We start from the raw sequence: 18,614 nt of genomic DNA on the forward strand, positions 1-18,614 counted from the left end.
AATTACTGAGGATTACACAGTCAATGAATATTTGCAGACATTAGAGTTTCATTCAGAAAATGCATGTTGATTTAACAGATGTTCTGTTAACTTTTGAAGTGGCTTAGAGTAATATTTAAAAATTGTCCCTGATTTTCAGCTTTTAACCCCCTCCATATTATTTTTGGCATGGAACTTTGTCTATGGTGATTTGCACATGAATAAATTCCAGTGCATCATCCAGTTTAACCAACCCATAAGTTATACTTGTTGCTAATACAGATTGAGACTGCTCCACCTTTTGTACCTGTCTGTGCAGATGATGATCTAAAATGTGTGGAAAGCACTGAAGCCTTGCACTGCTGGAGTACTTTCTGCAGATTTAAACCATGTGCTAGTAATGACACAGATATCTATATTCTCCATAATGAGGAGAGCTTGTTAAGGTGTGGATTTTCTTGTTTAGTCTCCCAGCATTGAACAGTAACAGGTTTATTTTGTTTTTTACCGGCGGTAGTGGTGCTGCGGTAGCATTGTCGCCTCACAGCAAGACGTTGTCCCATTCGATTCTCAGCTAGAGTGTCTTCCGTGTAGAGGCATGCGTGAATGGGCGTGCCTTCATTGAAGGTTGTGCGTCAGGGCTGGTAACTCGGCACGTAAAAATCCACTACCAAACCTTTAGTGGACCGGAGTTCCGCTGTGGTAACCCCTAACCTAACTATAAGCCGGAAGACACAACAATACAACATTTGCTATGTTGGTACAGCTGTCAATTTGACATAAAGTCTTTGCCAATATTCTGAAGCTTAGGGGACAAAGCTACCGACAGCCCTTTGCAAGGCAACCAAGTTTGCTATGTCTTCCCATGCTGATAAATATTGAATTCCCCCTGGAAAGACACCAGACACTAGGGTAATTATTGAAGTCAATCATGTATTGTTGGTATTGTGTCATCATTATTTGTCCATATTTAGGCATATCTCTCACAACAAACTTGTTCTCTGTTGTACCACAGTCTCGCTAAACTGGTTGTTAAGAATACCTTACAAGAGTTTTTTAAAGACAAAAGTCTTGCTGATTCAGAGGAAATACCTTGCGAAGTTGAGCTGTTATCCTAAGTTACATATTTTGACAGTTTGAGTCAGAGCAATTACGTTGTTTCCTTTATTCCAGCAAAGAACTCGACACTCCTACTCCTGTCATTGTTTTACAGACATGAGACAGGATTCTCTCAGGTGGAAAGGGTGGGGCACAAGCATCTGCTGACGTTAGTGTTAGGGTGGGACGTGGGACATGGGACATGGAGCCCCCCAACTGTATTTAAACTGCTAGTACTTGTTAAACTTCTAAGAGAAAATAGTTTTGGGAAGGTAACCCGACGAGATGCTGCAGGACGAAAAAAGCACAGTGATCAAAGAAGGTTTCCTCGTTAAAAAGGTAGGTCTAACAACTCGGGATGAAGGGGAAGTTTTGGCCTGTTCATAGGTATCAGTCAGCCTGTTGGGAATGGATTTACAGAACCATACAACTCAGAATACACGCACGGGAAAGGAACACATTGTTATTTAGAGCTCACGTGTTTAAATTCTGAATCAAGTCTTATTTTTACAAGAAAATATTCTACCCGTCTCAGGAATTTCACACTTTAAATTTCGCATTTTGACGAATGTAAAACACTTATTTAAGACGATACATCGGCTCGAAGATTAATGTTTCGCTTGGTTATGTGCAATACTTCTTTTTCAGTTTAATGTACGGTTAGCGGGGTAATTGTAGAGTTCTTATTTTTTGAAAGAAATCCAATAATCAGATTTTTGTAACGTGTTAAGTAAAGGTACGGCCACGGAATGGATTTCTCTCTGCTCTCCCCTTCTCTGTTTTCACCCAGAGGTGGTTGTGGTAGTGGAGGGAAAGGATGCTGATGACGTGGAGTACAAGCCACGGTCCACGAGAGAAAGTGCAGAATATGCAGTTACTTAGGAGCAACAGCCAAGCTTTGCATACAGTTGACAGCTGTGGAAAACATCTGAGGAAGTCTGCAGTGTGCAGTTAGTTCGTAGCTGATTTGGTGAACCATTTACTCAAACATGAATCTTCTTCATTATTATTTTTTTGTCGTAACTGTAATAAACCCACATTTACGTGCCTTTTAACAAGTACTCGTAACTATTGCAAACAACAAGAGATAGTGTGGCAAACTAAAATAAATTAGGTTAAAACACTGGCTGTGTCTTTGCAAACAATATTGATTTTAAGTTGAGACTTTTCTTGTTGCAGCTGTGGTTTGCACCGATTTTGTCCGGTGCGTAGGTTCTCATTGTCTTTTAACGTTCCCAATACTGAACAGACAATATGCTAGACTTAGGGTCATAGGTAGTTACTAGGCATGCAGTCTACCACACTATTAAGTCACCTAGCCTAAATTCCCAGTTGCCACATAGCACTAGCTGGTTATTCACAAAGCCCAGGGTATACTCTTAACAAAGATTTTTCCTAAAGAAGTGCAAAGCAATGCTTTTTTTAAGTTATAATATCATGCATTTACATGCCCTTAAAAGAAATGAGGTAAAAGAGCAGTGTGAGAGCGAGTTTGCTCACTAATGAGGATTTTTTTAAGAGTAAAGTAAAGCACTGGAAAATAAATTTGTAGAACTTAACAGGAATCCTTAGTGGTCAGTGCTAAAGAGGAAGCAGAAGGTAGAAATAGTAAGTGCAAGCCATGTAGACTGGCAGAAATACAGATTAAATGAACTCAAAACAACAAGATTAATGTCTGAAAATTATAGCATGACAGTTGTAGTGAAATCATCTGTTGCTGAACTGAGTATTAACAATCTTGTCAGAAATTGGAAAATTCTAACTAGATTCCCTGACGTGATTAACAAAGTTGAAATCCCAGTTTTGTTAATAAATGAAGGAATACTTCGAAAGATGTTATTCAGACAATACTGAATTGCTTGTCTAATGCATCATTTTCCAGGAGAAAGGGAACGCATAGGTGTTTTGGTTGCAGTTTCTGTAAACTTATCAACATGCAAGATCATAATTTCTACAGGAAGATGTCAGAAAAGATTTTAAAAATAATTTTTGTTCTGTGGAATTGTAACCAAGTCTAAAAAAAACATTGTAATGTGTTAAACACGTCAGAAGTTTATAGTTTAGTAAATATGTATGTATGGTTCTAAAATGTCATTTCCTGCTGGACTGTAGGATATATTTGTGGAATTTACAGTGCTGCAGTAATTGTCTGTGCTATGGTATTAATGTTAGTTGAAGGTGGATGTGAAAAGTATTATATTCTTGACAAAAGGGCATATTTCAAGAGTAGGAGGAAATGGCTACAGTCAGACTTTGAAAAGCTAGTTCAACCAAATAAGGCAAATGGAATTATGCTTTATTGCCATTTATAAGCAAGAAATCTTACATGGAATATTACAAGTATAATCTTATGATTTTTCACTTTAACCAGACCTAAATAGGTAATCCCAGAGGCAACTCTCATCCATAGCTTTCAGTCTCTGAGCACCAGAATCAGAGACAAAGTCAAAAATATACTGGAATAAAGGTCCAAATCAGGGACAATGTTTTATGGGTTTTACCAAGTCCGTAATTCTTCCCTCTGTCTGCCTTCATTCCTTCCTTCCTGTTTTTTTCCCATGTTAAGTCACTAATACTACTAAACAATCTCTTTCTCTCTGTTTTCTTTGTTCCTCTCACTCCAAGTCTGAACTAGTGCCAGTTCTCCTCATTCTAGCTTTTTGTCAGAGGCTGAAAAAGCTTCAGACTCTTACCTTCAGCAAAAGGGACACAGTCTTGAAGGAAACATGGCTATAACGATATATTAATTAAAGTTAAAATTAGTTTTCATTGCTGGTTATACCATGTGCTTAATAAGTTAGACTTGTAACATTTATCACATGCATCCCCATAATTTTTCTCATTTCAGCTGTAGATGACCTCCTTTGTAGAAACGTATTGCCATTCACGATTACTTACACCTCTTAATGTCCGAAACACACCATATGAATGGGGGCATCTCTAATCCTGTGGGAACTGTTAGCAGTCAAAGTGCCTCAACTTGAAGGATCTATAAAATCACAAAATGTCATTGTTATTAGTATAGGTATCCATATTCCGAGGGAAAAGTCTTAGTGGGTATGGCCCTTTTCCGTCTGAAGTGGTGAACAGATGGTGGCAGTAATCATCCCAAAAGAGGCCATGTTGTTTCAGCTTGCATTTTCCTCACGTCCTCCAAATGTACTAATTGCTTCCAAGCTAGATCTTCTGCCACAGAGGGGGAGGTGGTGGGATGACCAACCACTTCTCCCTGTAAGCACAACCCTGAGTTACAAGACTGAGCTCCTGTTAATGAACCTATTAAAATGTTGCATTATGTAAGAGTAATCTGTTAGTACGGAGGAATAAGGCTGTAAACTGTTGATATGCTGCTTCCTGTAGTCTAGGGTTTGATTCCTTCAGTTTTCATTTGCTCACTGTGTGATTCTAAGCATATCACAAAGTGCTCTGGAGCAATTAGCAAATTAGACTGGACTCCTCAATGGCCTCTTGGAGCGCACGCGTAGTAACTACCTAGGAACCTCACATGCCTTTAAAATTCATAGCTAAGGTAGCTAGAATTTTCTGTTGGATAATCCCTATGCACTAAATATTTTTCTAGACTTCTAATGTTTTAAAGTAAGCTGACTGTTTAGTATACCATTGTATGCTTTAACGGTCTTCTACATACTACCTAACCATTACATCATTCAGCACTTTACAGGTGTCATGATACTGCAGTATCATTTTAGAGTGACCAACCTCCTGGGGCCACCTTGTTTTTAACTTTAGTGATGTATTTGTCATTGTGTCACCCCCCCCCCCATAAATTCTTTGTGTCTAGGGACTATGAATCCTTAGTAAAAAAAAAAAAGTGACATGCGTCTGACCACAGGCAATCTGTATTCTGCTTTTTGTCCATTTGGAGAGGCACTTAGACTGTAAAAGTATTTCAGGTATAGAATACTTTGCACAATCGCAAAGCATTCATTAAACCTGAGAGTGGGTGCCCTCCATGGTCTGGCTTGGGTTGTTGATGTCATTTTTTTCTAGCTATCTTAGGTTGAGCTGGTTAATGGGTTTTATTCTTTTGTGTGAACAACATTTGGCCGTAGAATTCAGCATAAGCCCATGTTTTAAAAATGCATTTTATGCTGAACATACCCCATACTTTCATTATGAAGAACAAGCATAGAGTTAACTAATGCTTAAACATTGTTAGTATAAGCAAGCATAACATGAATATATTAAATTGCCTTATTTAATATGTCTTATTATACAATGGCCCCCCATTAATATTCTAAAATGTGCACGCTGATTGGCCAGCGTGCCCATTGTAAATCCAACAATGTACCAATGGAAAAAGGTCTGGTCGCCCAAACTTTTTTCCGTTGGTAAAATGTGTCCAAAACTTTTTTTTTTTATTAATAAACAAAAAAACGGAGCAATGGAGACTTTCTTTTCTCCGTTGCTTCCGTTTCAAAGCATTGATGTACTGGGTATATGTGGGAACGCAAGTCCCATAAGCGTGCGCAGTACATCAGCACAAGGAAGCAGTATACCACCACCGGTGGAAGAACAGTAATGCGTCGTTATACAAAGACATTTTTCTTAAATAATGTCATTGTATAATAACGGTAACCGACTCCGTGGTTGTGGTATATTGAAAATTTACCCACGGATAGCTCTATTTAATCACTTGGGTTTCGCCCTCATGATTAAACCACAGCAACCGTGGGTAAATCTTCAATATATCACACCACATCGTTGGTTATTGCTTAAGTATATTTCAGATGTGTGTTGCCTGCAGCATATTAGCAACATGTCATCAACAGGGCACACATTCAGATATGTAGAAAAAATGTATTTCAGTCTGGTTTAAATAAAATTTGTAACATTCCTGTCTCCAGGTAAAGGAGAGGCCAGTGATTTGATTGTTTGTCTTGGGGTATGCTGTATATAAATGTCTGCAAGGAGTATTGATATTTTACTATTGTAGCTATTCCGTACCATACCCATCACACCTTCTTTGCAAGTATCTGTGATATAGGATGTAGCACAATGTGTGACAAGGGCAGAAACCGTGACAAGTTATAAAGCATGAGAATGGAGCTTTGATGCATTGTATTATCCAATGTACTACATTTTGTTATTTGACTGCAGAATATCACAAATTACTATGAACTTGCATTTTACAATATTATTGTGCAGTGTATAGAATGACATCCATGCTACGGAGATGTTTTCTGAGAGTTAAAATAAGGTAAGCTGTACATTTAAAATACAAGTTCTTCTTAACTGGTGACAACATTTGAAAGTTTGAAAGAAGTGCTGATATCCAAATAATAAATTACTCCAGGGCTTATACTTTCTGTAATTCATTTGCAACCTGATACTTTCCTAGACAAAAAGTAGGCCATTATTTTTTTTCTAAGAGGCAGTTTGTGCAATACTCACATAATTTGACTAGATCTGGTAATGGTTATTCAAGAATAGCAGCGGAGGACAGCTTTAGTTATGGCAGCCAGGATTTCAGTCTAAACAAAAAGCTTTTGTGGTGAACTGTTTTTTAAGAGGGCAAAGTGGACCATGCTACTAAAAATAAACATTTTGGAGAAACAAATGTAGTGCCATACCCTGCTTAAATAACTTCTTAATGACTTGTTAATTTTAAAAACACTTAGAAGGCTGAAACTTTCAGCATTTTTGTTGCATTCATTAAATGGTATTAGAATTTATTTTTCTGAGTCATACGTTTATCCATTTGTACGTTCTCTACAGCACAGTTCATTTTTTGTGGTTACCATGCCTCTCAACCTCTTAGTGCAAGAATTCTGGACAAAGCCTAAATAATGGGGTGACAAAGGCTAAAAATATGGACAGATTTTAAATATTGCTGTTATAAACTTAGAAATTTGCAAGAATAACAAGATTTGTGTTAGCATGCATTTTTGAAGGATATGAAGTCTGAAACTCAAATGTATGACATTATTTAGTGACATCAGTCCTCAGTGATTTGCCAGAAAAAAAAACATAAATTTTATGAGGAACAAACCAGAAATGTGAGGCAAAAATCTGGACAGATGAGAGGCATGGTGGTTACCCTCATGGACAAGCAAGATTACAAATATACAAGTCTAAGAAGTACATATTTCTCTTGTGCAGGGCCATGTAGTCCAGAACTGGAAAGTGAGATGGTTTGTTCTGCTGCCGGACAAGTTATTGTACTACAGACCTGAAGGAGGGAGGAAGGATTCTACAACACTGAAAGGCCAAATCCCCCTAGAGGAATGTAGCATTATCTGCCCTTGTCTCGAGTATGAGAACAGGCCGGTATGTAAAGGATAACCTTTTTTTACAGATAATTTTGTAATTTTGATTTTGTGCATATATTGTAAGTTATTATACTGAACTGTATAGAAATCTAAACAGGGTGTATTATAAAATACTGCAGACTGTGTAGCCAAAATGTCAAAGACTATACTGAAAACTACAAAACATTAAACTTAGATAGACTGAATCAGGGTTAGTCATACTTAAATGTGTGTGCAGTCTTCTATTTATTACTTTAAACATTAAAGTGTATTAGAGATGGAGATAAGATTTGATGGCATGCTGTATTTCTCATTTCTGATTTTGGCCTTGTTATTTGGTTTACTTATCTGTCATTAAAATATTGCATTATTATAGGTTCAGGGGTTTGAAGAAGTTCATTGCCTGTTTTGAATAGCTTGATGTTTTTGATAACTTTTTTTTCTGATTTGTCGTTGTTTTGCTGTCACCCTTTAACAATAATATTGCATTATTATAGGTTTAGGGGTTTGAAGAAGTTCATTGCCTGTTTTGAATAGCTTGATGTTTTTGATTATAACTTTTTTTTTCCTGATTTGTCATTGCTTTGCTGTCACCTGTCACCCTTTAACAATATCTGTGTTATCAGGTTGGTTTATGCTCCCTTGTGGATATGGGATAAGCAGCTAGTCTGGCATATGTAAATAACCTTTGTTTCTCAACTTGGTGTCATCTCTGTATACATGTAAAATTAGAGGGGAATTGCTCTGTGCTCATTTAAAAATCTCATAATGCCACTAAATTGTCTACAACCTGTTATTTACTTTTTAATTGTTGAATGAGAGACCTACTGTTTGTTGCTGGATAGGTGATTCATGCTCAAACATTGGATCTAAAGACCTCTGACATCCTGTCATGGCAGCCAGACTTTCTCCCTCTTCTGAGTGTGTGCTGTCTCAGTTGATGTATACACATATATCACATAGTCCATCAAATTGTTTCCTTTGCTGCCTTCGGAAATGCTGTATGGTCTTAAATTTTGCTTTTTGCCTTTTCCTCCATTCCAGTCTTAAATATTGCTTTTTGCCTTATCCTCAATATCAGTGAAACATTGTTCAGTCCATTCAGTTTGCATTAGCCTGTCCACTACCTTGCCACAGATCTCTCACATTTGCCACTTAACAGGTTCCATGACTACCTGTTGGTCATACAAGATATCCATTTCATCCAATGTGACCTTTCCCATTCTTTCTGTTCTCACTTTAAACTGTCCAGTCAGATTCCATAGCTGTATTTGCAGAATCTCTGTTGTGGTTCAGCATAATCTCGTCATGGGGCAGAGTGACAGGCATGTTTGCCTGCATGCTGATGGTACTTCTGCCATCTATCAATATACCTCCATGTAGAGTGCATGGAGTGTGCTGATTATGCTTGAATCTTCGGAAAAAGACAAATCAGTTAACCTCCAGAGTGGCGCAAGACCTGACCTTAACAAATGTTAAGCACCCCCTGCTAATTTTTTTAAGGTTGGGTCTAGCACTCAGCAGTGTACTATCTGTACTGACCAGCAAAAGTCAGTGACAGAATAAAATACTTGGTTCTGCTTGCTGTCCTTTGGTAATGCATTCTGACGTCCTGTAATAAACTTAAAAGTTACCAGCATTACAGGATGTGTGTTCATCTGCTGTTTCTGATGGACAAGAAATCTGAAACCTAAATGTTTGTCATTATTTAGTGTCTTTAGTCCTCAGTAATTTGTCCAAAAACACAAACTTTATCTGGAACAGACCAAATATAAAAGACAAAAATCTGGCCATTCTGAGAAAAATTGGACAGTTGAGAGTCATGGGAAGGTAAGTGTAAACAGAAAAGACTGTTACACTGTCTTCCTGACAGCACTTGCTAAGCGCTTTATGGCTCTGAAAGCCAGTAAAACACTTAGCAATTTTTATTCTTTAACTTGTACATGGAACAGATAAAAGCTCCATATACTACAAGTAATTATAATTGGGTCTCTGATTCTAAGTTATGTGTTCTTGGCATCCCTGTCTCGAACACATAATAATTCATTTAAGATTGGCGACCTGATCACAATCCTCTATGTTATAAACAAAGAGGAAGGATTACATTTAAGAAAGATGAGGCTATATCTATCTGGAAAGAGTAATGGTGCAGATTGATTTAGAAAGATGTGGGGACATATAAGGAAGCTTAAATTATTGCTAAGGATGTGGAGGTGGTTAAGATATGTTAGTTCTAAGAGAATGTTTCCTGTTTTCACCTCATATGAGAGGAATTAGAAGAAGCAATACATTTTCTACGACTGATGCACAATTTCAGTCTGAAAACTTAAACTATGACCAAGAAGTATACCCTGAAAGATGGATGTAATTTACTGTGCTAAAATACTACAGAAAAAAGAATACTGCTATAATCAAAAATATGGTGAAGTATGAAATATATGTGTAATAATATGCAAACTGATATCAAATGTAAACATGTTTTCTTACAACTGTAATAAAAAAAGAAATGGACAACAAGACACTCAGCACAGCATTTTACCAGTTGCAAAAGGATATAAGTATCCTATTTAAGGAAAGTACTCTGTAACAAAAGCAAAATGTTAAAGTAACAAAGCCAACAGTAAGTGAGCTGTAGTGATGAGGGTGCAAAATAAGTTCATCTACTGTCAGAAAAGATATTACTTAAACTGGTGAACCCATTCCCTCTCATTGTGAGTGTCTTTCCTTGTATGTCATGCAGTAGCACACATGTTGGTGTGTATACTTTCCAACAGGCTTAACTTGCAGGTAGTTTGCTACTCATGTCCAGACATTTTTGTGTGCTAAGCTTACAGTAATTTCTGGTCTTTTCTTGGGGCTGCATACCTCTCAACTTTGCTCAAGAATTCTTGACAAAGCCAAAAATAGTGGAGGAGCAAAGGCCCAAAATCAAGGATGTTTTGAAATATTACTTTAATTTACTTCAAAAGTTAATCGACTAAACAGATTTTGCTTCAACTTACCCTTTCGGAACAATAAGAAATATGAAAATGTAATGTCTACTATTGAGTAACTATAGTTCTCAGTGATTTGACAAAAAAATCAAAATTATTTGAGGGACACAGCAAAAATAATAGGCAAAAGCAAGGATTTTCTGCAAATTAGGGACTAATTGAGAGGCATGTACAGTGGGGTTGGGGGAGTCCAACTGAGCCAGCAGATCTCTCTATCTCTCCCTTGCCCCCCCCCCCCCTCTCTGTCTCTTTGCAGGATGGAAGGTGGAAAGTGCTAGTCATTTAATCCCTTGTCTGATTCTGTACCTAAGTCACTGGGGGTTGATAATGAATGAACAGTTTCTACATTTAACAGACCTGCCTTTGTTGCCATTCCATCACTTCTACCCAGTATTTGTTCCTTGGTTGAAGGGTCTCCTGATTTAGACGCACAGCACAACAAATGAAGCTTCACCTCTGACCTGAATGGTAACATCTGCAGTGTTTTATGAAGATGATACCCTACACATCACAACTCTGAGCCAGCTCTGGCCTCCTTACTCTTTTTATATAATGGTAGGTAGCTTGAACTAACACTAGAATAAGCAGTAGGTTCCGTGTTTTGGTGTTTGCCATAAAACCAAATGGATTTGTACTTTTTTCAGCCATTATTGTACCCATTGTTCTTCACATGCATTGTTTGTGACATCATAATCCTCTGGTATTATTTCTAACACAAGTTGTGGCGATTTATGATATCATTGACATGTTAGTAATCTTTTTGTAATAAGTAGGGAATGAAAGAGTGATGTTATTTATATATAAAGATCATGATAGCTGTTATTAAGCATCTTGTGTCAATTGCTTTGAGTAAAGCCTTTTCTCATTTAAGTACATTTTAAATTTCGTTTTTATGATGCCAATGTTACACTGTGTACAAGAAGTAAGTTTATGCGATTTTGTTTGATTTTTGTAGCTAGTAATAAAACTGAAATGCAAGACTTCGACAGAGCATTTCCTTGAAGCATGCTCAAGAGAAGAGAGAGATCAGTGGGCTGCAGAAATCACGAGTGTCATTAGCAGCATTAGTCCCACGCAGGCACCACTGCTTCAAACAACCAAACAGTCCATACTGCCTAGCAATATCAGCTTAAAGTAAGTGTTGCTCTGAGCTTCAGTTCTGCTAGTCTTTATAAATGCATTTTGAAAAGTCTAGCTGGGCTGTTTAATAACTAAATGTAATGGAACATTAAAAACACAGATTTAGCTATGGAAATGTTGGATACAAGTTCCCTGTAATGCTGTAATAGGAAGTAATAGGCCAGGTTCATACTGAGAACATCAAATAGGTACCTAATAAAGAAATACCACTGTCTGTCTCTCTTCGTCTCTTCCCTCTTCTTCTGTCTTTTAATCATTGAATAGATTTCCCCATATGCTTATTATTTGAATGCTGATCCCTACATAATTCTGAATATTTTCTTCTTTTTCTTTTATCTCTTTCATTTTACCTAGCAGTGTGAACCTTGGCTCTAGATTGTCACTGTTAAAGCAACACCCCATCCTTATGTGTAAAAAATGGGGAAAAAGGGGTTGTGGATGGATAGATGAATGGATTTTATCTAGTGCTTTGTTTTAAATATCTAATAGTTATTTCTTTTTTTTTTTTTCCACCGTCATAATGTAGTGCCATGTCAAATAAGCTAGATGCTTAAAGATGTGAAGTGTAATTGTCAGGTCATACCTTGAGTGCTGTGTGAAGTTTAGGGACCCCTGCAAGGAGGACATCCAGTTGCTGAAAGGATGCTGGAGAAAAGTCACCAGATGAGCACATGGGATAGAGGGAAAGCATATGATGTGACACTAGATTCTTCTGTCTAGAGGGTAGAAGGGACAGGGGGCTTGATATGGATAAATAACAATGTCAGGAAGATGTGACCTAGGGATTTCTTGGGACACAGGTAGCAGATTGCTGGGAGAAGCTACACCGTGTGCCTGCAAAACTGCTTCTTAGCAAGAGTTTGGGACTCTTCTTAAGGGCCGGCATCCAAAATCCTACTCCCTCTCCTTATTTTGTGACCCCTCCTTCCAATTTCAACATAATTTCTTGATTAGTAGTCTTCTGCTCGTGTTATGTATCTGAGCCTTACATGTGTAACTCTAACATGTCCCTTCAAATCTGTAATCCTAAACCACCTTGCTCTGTGGGAAGAAGTAACTTATCCCACTTAACTTTTAACCTCTTTTTCTTCCAAATTCCTTCAAGTCTCCAGCTTTTACTCTGGGTGATAAAAATGTCTAACTTATACTTATAGTATTAAACGGACTAGAAACATTTTCACTGATTGCACCTTACTATCCATATTCATAGTCAAGTGCTTCCAACTTCTCAATTTTTGTATTATCTTTTGTTTAGTTCTCTTCCTACATATCCTGCTGCCATAACAGAATCATTTTTAATCCAGACATCTAAATATTTCATCTCACCATGTCCCCATAAAAGTAGGTATTGATTAACTGATTCATGTGTGAGACCGTAGTTTACCAATATGGGCTTCATTTTGTCTTCATTTAGTTTATATCCTGAAAACAATGAAACTGTTAATGTTCCACAACACTGAAGTATCATTTTCTGGATGTATCCAGTACAAAATAATATTTGCGTATAAAGCTATTTTCAGTATCATACCAGTTAATACTGTTGAATTTGTGATTCCCATATTTTCCTTGCCAATGGCTCTAAGTGTAAGGAAAATAACTAAGGGGAAAGAGGACACCCCTGCGTGGTTCCTTTGTTCAAACACAGCTTTTCAGTGAAGAACCCTCCCACCTTGATTCTTGCTTCTGTTTCTTCATATATCTTCCTAATTAATGCAATTCTTCTGTCAGGAAACTCAAATACTGCTATTGCCCTACTCATAAAATCCCAAATAACTCTATCAATTGCATTCTCTGCATCAAGACCCACCAACAGTAATGGGGTTTTCTTACAATCTGCTTCCCTCTGGATCATTATTCTGTTAATTTTGCCAAATGTTTGTCTCCTGTCCAAAAAAACACATTGATCCATATCTGTCAGTTTTAGCAATGCCTTAGTCACCCTCTTAACTAATGTAGACATAAACAGTTTATAATCATGGTTCAGAATTGAAAAGTACAGTTGTGCACACTTACCATAAATGTAGATGTCTGAGTGTATTCACTGTTGCAGTTATTACATTTGGGTAATCCTGCTGGCAGGTTGCCCTCAGTTGGCCTGAATTCCAAAGTCCTGGATCCTGCATTGGCTGCTGTCACCCCTTCCCTGATGTCAGGTCGTCAGGGGTATAAAAGATGCGTCCGACGCCATTTTCTTTAGTTTTTCTTGCCCCAGATGTCAGATGTCCCCTGAAAGGGTAGCCAAAATTTATATATATATATTATGTGTAAATACATGCACCAATATAAACTTTACCTTCATCTACAAGCAAATACACCACATAGGTTGTATAAATCAGAAAAGGAAAGATAGGTTCTATCAGAAGAAAGGGGGGTGGCGGGTGGGTAACCTGGACTGCAACAGTGAATACACTCGAACATCTACATTTATGGTAAGTGTACACAACTGTACTATGTTCTTCATGTTTCACTGTTGCAGTCATTACATTTGGGTAGAGTCCCAAAGCGGCTATGAGGCCCTGCAGAACTGCAGTGGCAAAGCCTGCCCTGGATTTAGAGTAGAGTGGCAGATGATAGTGCTTTGTAAAGGTGTGCACTGAACTCCAAGTAGCAGCCTCTAAAATGTCCTTGGTTGGTACTCCCCTGAGAAAGGCTGCTGACGTGGCTGCAGCTCTGGTTGAATGTGGCCTAATGCCCTTAGGCACTGGCTTACCATGGTGTAAGTAGCAGAAACGGATGCAGTGGCCTATCCACTTTGAAATAGTCTGCTTTGAGATAGCCTTTCCTTGTGATCCTGCAGGATATGCCACTAGTAATTGCTCTGTCTTTCTGAAAACTTTGATTCTGTCCAAGTAGAATCTAAGCTGTCTGTGTACATTCAAAGAATGCAGAATTCTTTCCCCCTTGTTCTGTGGATTTGGATAAAAAGTTGGCAGATGAATAGTTTGGTTAAGAGCCACACTGGACACCACCTTAGGCATAAATGTTGGGTTTGTCCTCAGAGATCCTGTCTGGATAAAAAATGATAAAAGGTTCCACCGCCATGAGTGCCTGTAGCTCTGAAACTCGTCTTGCAGAAGTTATTGCTAGGAGCAGAGTTGTTTTCCAAGATAAAAACTTTATATCAGCAGTAGCAACTGGCTCAAAAGGAGGCAGGGTGAGTTTTTCCAAGACATAGTTGAGGTCCCATGCAGGCATTGGTGATCTCCTTGGAGGCCTTAAATTTTTGGCTCCTCTGAGGTACTGTTTTAATAAGGGATGAGAAAAGATTGGTGGCTCTGTGTTGTAATGATCCGAAATGACAGAGGCATGAATTTTAATAGATGAAAAAGATAGGCCTTTGTCCAGCATCTCAGTTAAGTATTGCAAAATCTGAGAATATTTGGCACAGCTGTATCAGTTCCTTGTGCCTGGTTCCAAGCACAGAATCTCTTCCATTTTCCAGCATACGATTTTCTACTGTTAGGCCTTCTGGCCTCCAAAATGCCATCCATCACAGCTTTACTGAGAGGTGTGTTTTGTATGACTACATTATCCGCCATGCTGCCAGGTTTAAAGTCCTGAGATGGCTGTGCAGGATCTGATTGTTTTGCTGGGACAGTAGATGAGGTATTTGAGGTAAGGTCCAAGCTGGGAATTGAAACAAGTTCTTTAGGATTGGAAACCAGAACTGGCGGGGCCAGTCTGGGGCAATCAGTATCATTTTTGGCTTCTCCTGTCTGACCTTTAGGAGTACCTTGGGCAGGAGAGGCAGTGGGGGAAAGGCATATACTGATAGGTTTTTCCAGCTGAAAGATAGGGCTTCCACTTTCCATGCTTGTCTGTGATAAGTCCTTGTGCAGAGTCTTTTTAGTTGGTAGTTGTGAGGGGAGGCAAATATATCTATGTCCAGACATCCCCATTTCCTTGTTATCATGCTGAAGACTTGTGGATCCAGCTGCCACTTGTGGGGATCCATGAGGTTTCTGCTTAGTTCGTCTGCCAGAGTATTTTTCCTTCCTGGCAGGAATTGTGCCTGCAGATGTACTTAGTACGTTAATGCTGTGTCCCACAAAGTCATGGCTAGTCTGCAAAGGGGGTAAGAATGTGTGCCCCCCCCTGCTTGTTATATACCACATGACCGTGGTGTTGTCTGACATCAGTAGTTGTCCCGGATGAAGTAGGTCCTTGAAGGCTGTCAGGGCATTCTGAACAGCTAGCATCTCTTTTTGATTGATATGTAGATGCATTTGAGTTGAGAACCATGTGCCCTGAATGCATCTTCCTGCCATGTGGGCCCCCCATGCATAATCTGATGCATCCGTTGTTAGTGTCTGCCTGGCTGGGGTATAATGTGAATGGCTGTCCCTTGTTTTGGTGACAAGCCTTTGCCCACCATCGAAACACCTGTTGTAGGCAGGGAATAAGAGTAATCATTGTTTCCAGGCTGTGGCAATGTTGAGTCCAAACACTTTTTAGGTACCATTGAAGTTTCCTCATATGCAGTCTTGCATATGGAATTAGTAGGATGCAGGATGCCATGAAGCCCAAAGCTTGCATAATTTTTCTTGCAGATAATGGGCCTTTGTTGCCAACATTTTGAAATAGGTAGTCAGTTGCCTTTGTTTGTCTGGCGTGAGATAAGCCATCTGGGCAGTTGTATTTATGCTTGCACCCAGGAATATTATCTCTTGAGAGGGTACTAGTTTTGATTTCTTTTTGTTGACTGTTTACCCTAGGCATGTTAGAAGTCTTTGCACATACGCCAGATGCTGTAGAAGAATGTCCTTGTTCTCTGCTTGAATTAGACAGTCATCCAAGTAAGGATATATTTGTATTCCTCTTTGAGTGCAGAATGCAATTACTGATGCCAGGCACTGTGTAAACACCCTGGGCGCAGTAGATAAGCCAACAGGCAGTGCAGAGAATTGGTAATGCATTGAGCCAGCCTTGAATCTGAGGTATCTTCTGCATAATTGTCTGATTGGGACATGCAGGTATGCCTCTTTCAGGTCTAGAGTCACCAGCCAAGCGTTCTTGCCCAGCATGGGCAGTAGCTGCTGCAAAGTCATCATCTTGAATTTTGGTATATGCAGGAATGTGTTCAGAATAGATAGGTCCAGTATTGGTCTCCAGGCCTTGTCCTTTTTGGGTACCAACAACAGTCTTGAGTAAAATCCTTGTCCCTGCTCTTGCTCTGGTACTTGTTGAATGGCCCCCATGTCCATGAGGGATAAGACTTGTTTTTTTGCCTCTGCCCATTGATTTTTTGGCAGATCTGGCCAGCCATTTGCCTTTGGCAGGGTATGGAAATGGAACTTGTACCCTTGTGACACGATATTTAGAACCCACTTGTCCTGGGTTATAATGTGCCAATTTTGAGAAAAAAGTGCTAATTTTCCCCCTAAGAGTGCTGCCACACCAACAACAGTCTTGAGTAAAATCCTTGTCCCTGCTCTTGCTCTGGTACTTGTTGAATGGCCCCCATGTCCATGAGGGATGAGACTTGTTTTTGCGCCTCTGCCCATTGATTTTTTGGCAGATCTGGCCAGCCATTTGCCTTTGGCAGGGTATGGAAATGGAACTTGTACCCTTGTGACACGATATTTAGAACCCACTTGTCCTGGGTTATAATGTGCCAATTTTGAGAAAAAAGTGCTAATTTTCCCCCTAAGAGTGCTGCCAGGAGATAAGTGCTTGGTGCAGGCAGGGGGAAGTCATTGGGACTGTTTCCTCTATGGTTGTGATTTGTCCTCTCCAACTTTGGAGGTAGAAGCACCCCATTGTTTTGACCTGTAGGAACCTTGCGCCTGGGATCTGCCACTGGGGTGTCTGGATCTGCCCCTTTGAGGTCTGTCTGACACAGGAAAGGAACAATTCTTTGTAGGCCAGTGTCTACTAAACCTAGGTGGCTGTACGTGTAAAAAATATTTGACAGTTTACATAGATTTAGCTTTGTCCTCCATTTTCTTTAACACCTCCTCTGCCTTAACACCAAACAAAGTATCATGCTGTAAAGGTGCATCTAACAATTTAGCTTTGACATGATCAGGCAGATTTTGTTCCTTTAACCAAGCATGCCTCCTAATTACAGAACCCGTAACTGCGGCCCTGCAGGAGGCCTCCAAAGAATCAAAACTACATTGCAAAGTATGCTGTCCATCTTATTCAGCTGCATGCAATAAATCCTGCATTTCCTTGTTTTCTGCACATTCAGAGTTTAATAACATTTTCTGTTTAAGTAATGCCATGACATGTTGCTGATATTTGAGCATATGAAACTGACAGTTTAAGGCCCTTATAGCCAAGGTAGCAGATGTGTAAACATTTTTTCCCCATCTATCCAGTGCCCTAGAATCTCTGTCAGAGGGGGTAGGTTTTTTTGCAGCTGAATCCTTAACTCCTTTGGGACCCTGTGAAATAGTTTCTGGGTCTGCAGCAGGATTTTTAAAAAGGAATTTATGAGAGTCAGGAACCCTGTAATATCTGTCAGGCTTAACAGGAGCTGGAGGCAAGGAGTCAGGGGTAAGACTAGACTCCGAAAACACATAATCTACAATATCTAACACAGGTGGAATGGCTAATGGCATGTGTTGAGGTAGTAAAAGGAAATCCCTGAGCCTCTTTTTAGATTCTGAAAAATCTTGGCTCTCCCAGTGGAAATGCTCCCTCATGGTATGCAAGGTTTCCCCAAAAGAATAGTCCTCTGGAGGAGAAGCTGAAGGTATAGATTCTTCAGTATCAGAATCCTCATAGGGGGGAAGAGAATATTCCTGATCAGAAGAGGAATCAGAAGAAATAGAAACCAGATCTCAAGATTCATAGTCAGTCTCTTGCCTAGGCCTCTTATCAGGAGGGGGATGGGAACCCCTGATCAAGGTAATTAAGTCTTAGGCCATTTTGAGCATCTGTTTTTTGGGCATAGAGGCCTGTCCATGTGGCTCTTGTTTCTTTGCTTTAGAAGGAGCTTTAATCTTTGCCTTTGAAGCTGAGGTTGGCTTAATGTAAAGATGTTTAGGTCTGAATACACCCTCAGAAGCCGGTGCTGCTCAGTGGCTCCGGACCCATCTGAAGGAATAGTATCCGAGGCTCCAATACCTTGAGTTTCCAGTGGCATGGCCGACTCCACGTGGGAGTCGGTAGCAGGCTGTGACTC

At 39.3% G+C, this 18,614-nt stretch overlaps 1 protein-coding gene across 1 annotated transcript in view; it reads left to right on the top strand.

Moving 5' to 3' along the window:
• Positions 1 to 1,211: 1,211 nt before the first annotated feature.
• PLEK2 (pleckstrin 2) overlaps positions 1,212 to 18,614 on the top strand; it is a 116,801-nt gene continuing 99,398 nt past the window's right edge. Inside the window, exons 1-3 of the mRNA XM_044074026.1 lie at positions 1,212 to 1,416; positions 7,201 to 7,368; positions 11,298 to 11,476. Of these exons, the coding sequence (XP_043929961.1) occupies positions 1,363 to 1,416; positions 7,201 to 7,368; positions 11,298 to 11,476 (401 nt within the window). The 5' untranslated portion in view covers positions 1,212 to 1,362. The remainder of the gene's footprint in view (positions 1,417 to 7,200; positions 7,369 to 11,297; positions 11,477 to 18,614) is intronic.

Source organism: Protopterus annectens, chromosome 6.part0 (genome assembly GCF_019279795.1).
Source record: "Protopterus annectens isolate FY-2018-M chromosome 6.part0, PAN1.0, whole genome shotgun sequence".
Lineage (NCBI taxonomy): Eukaryota > Metazoa > Chordata > Ceratodontiformes > Protopteridae > Protopterus > Protopterus annectens.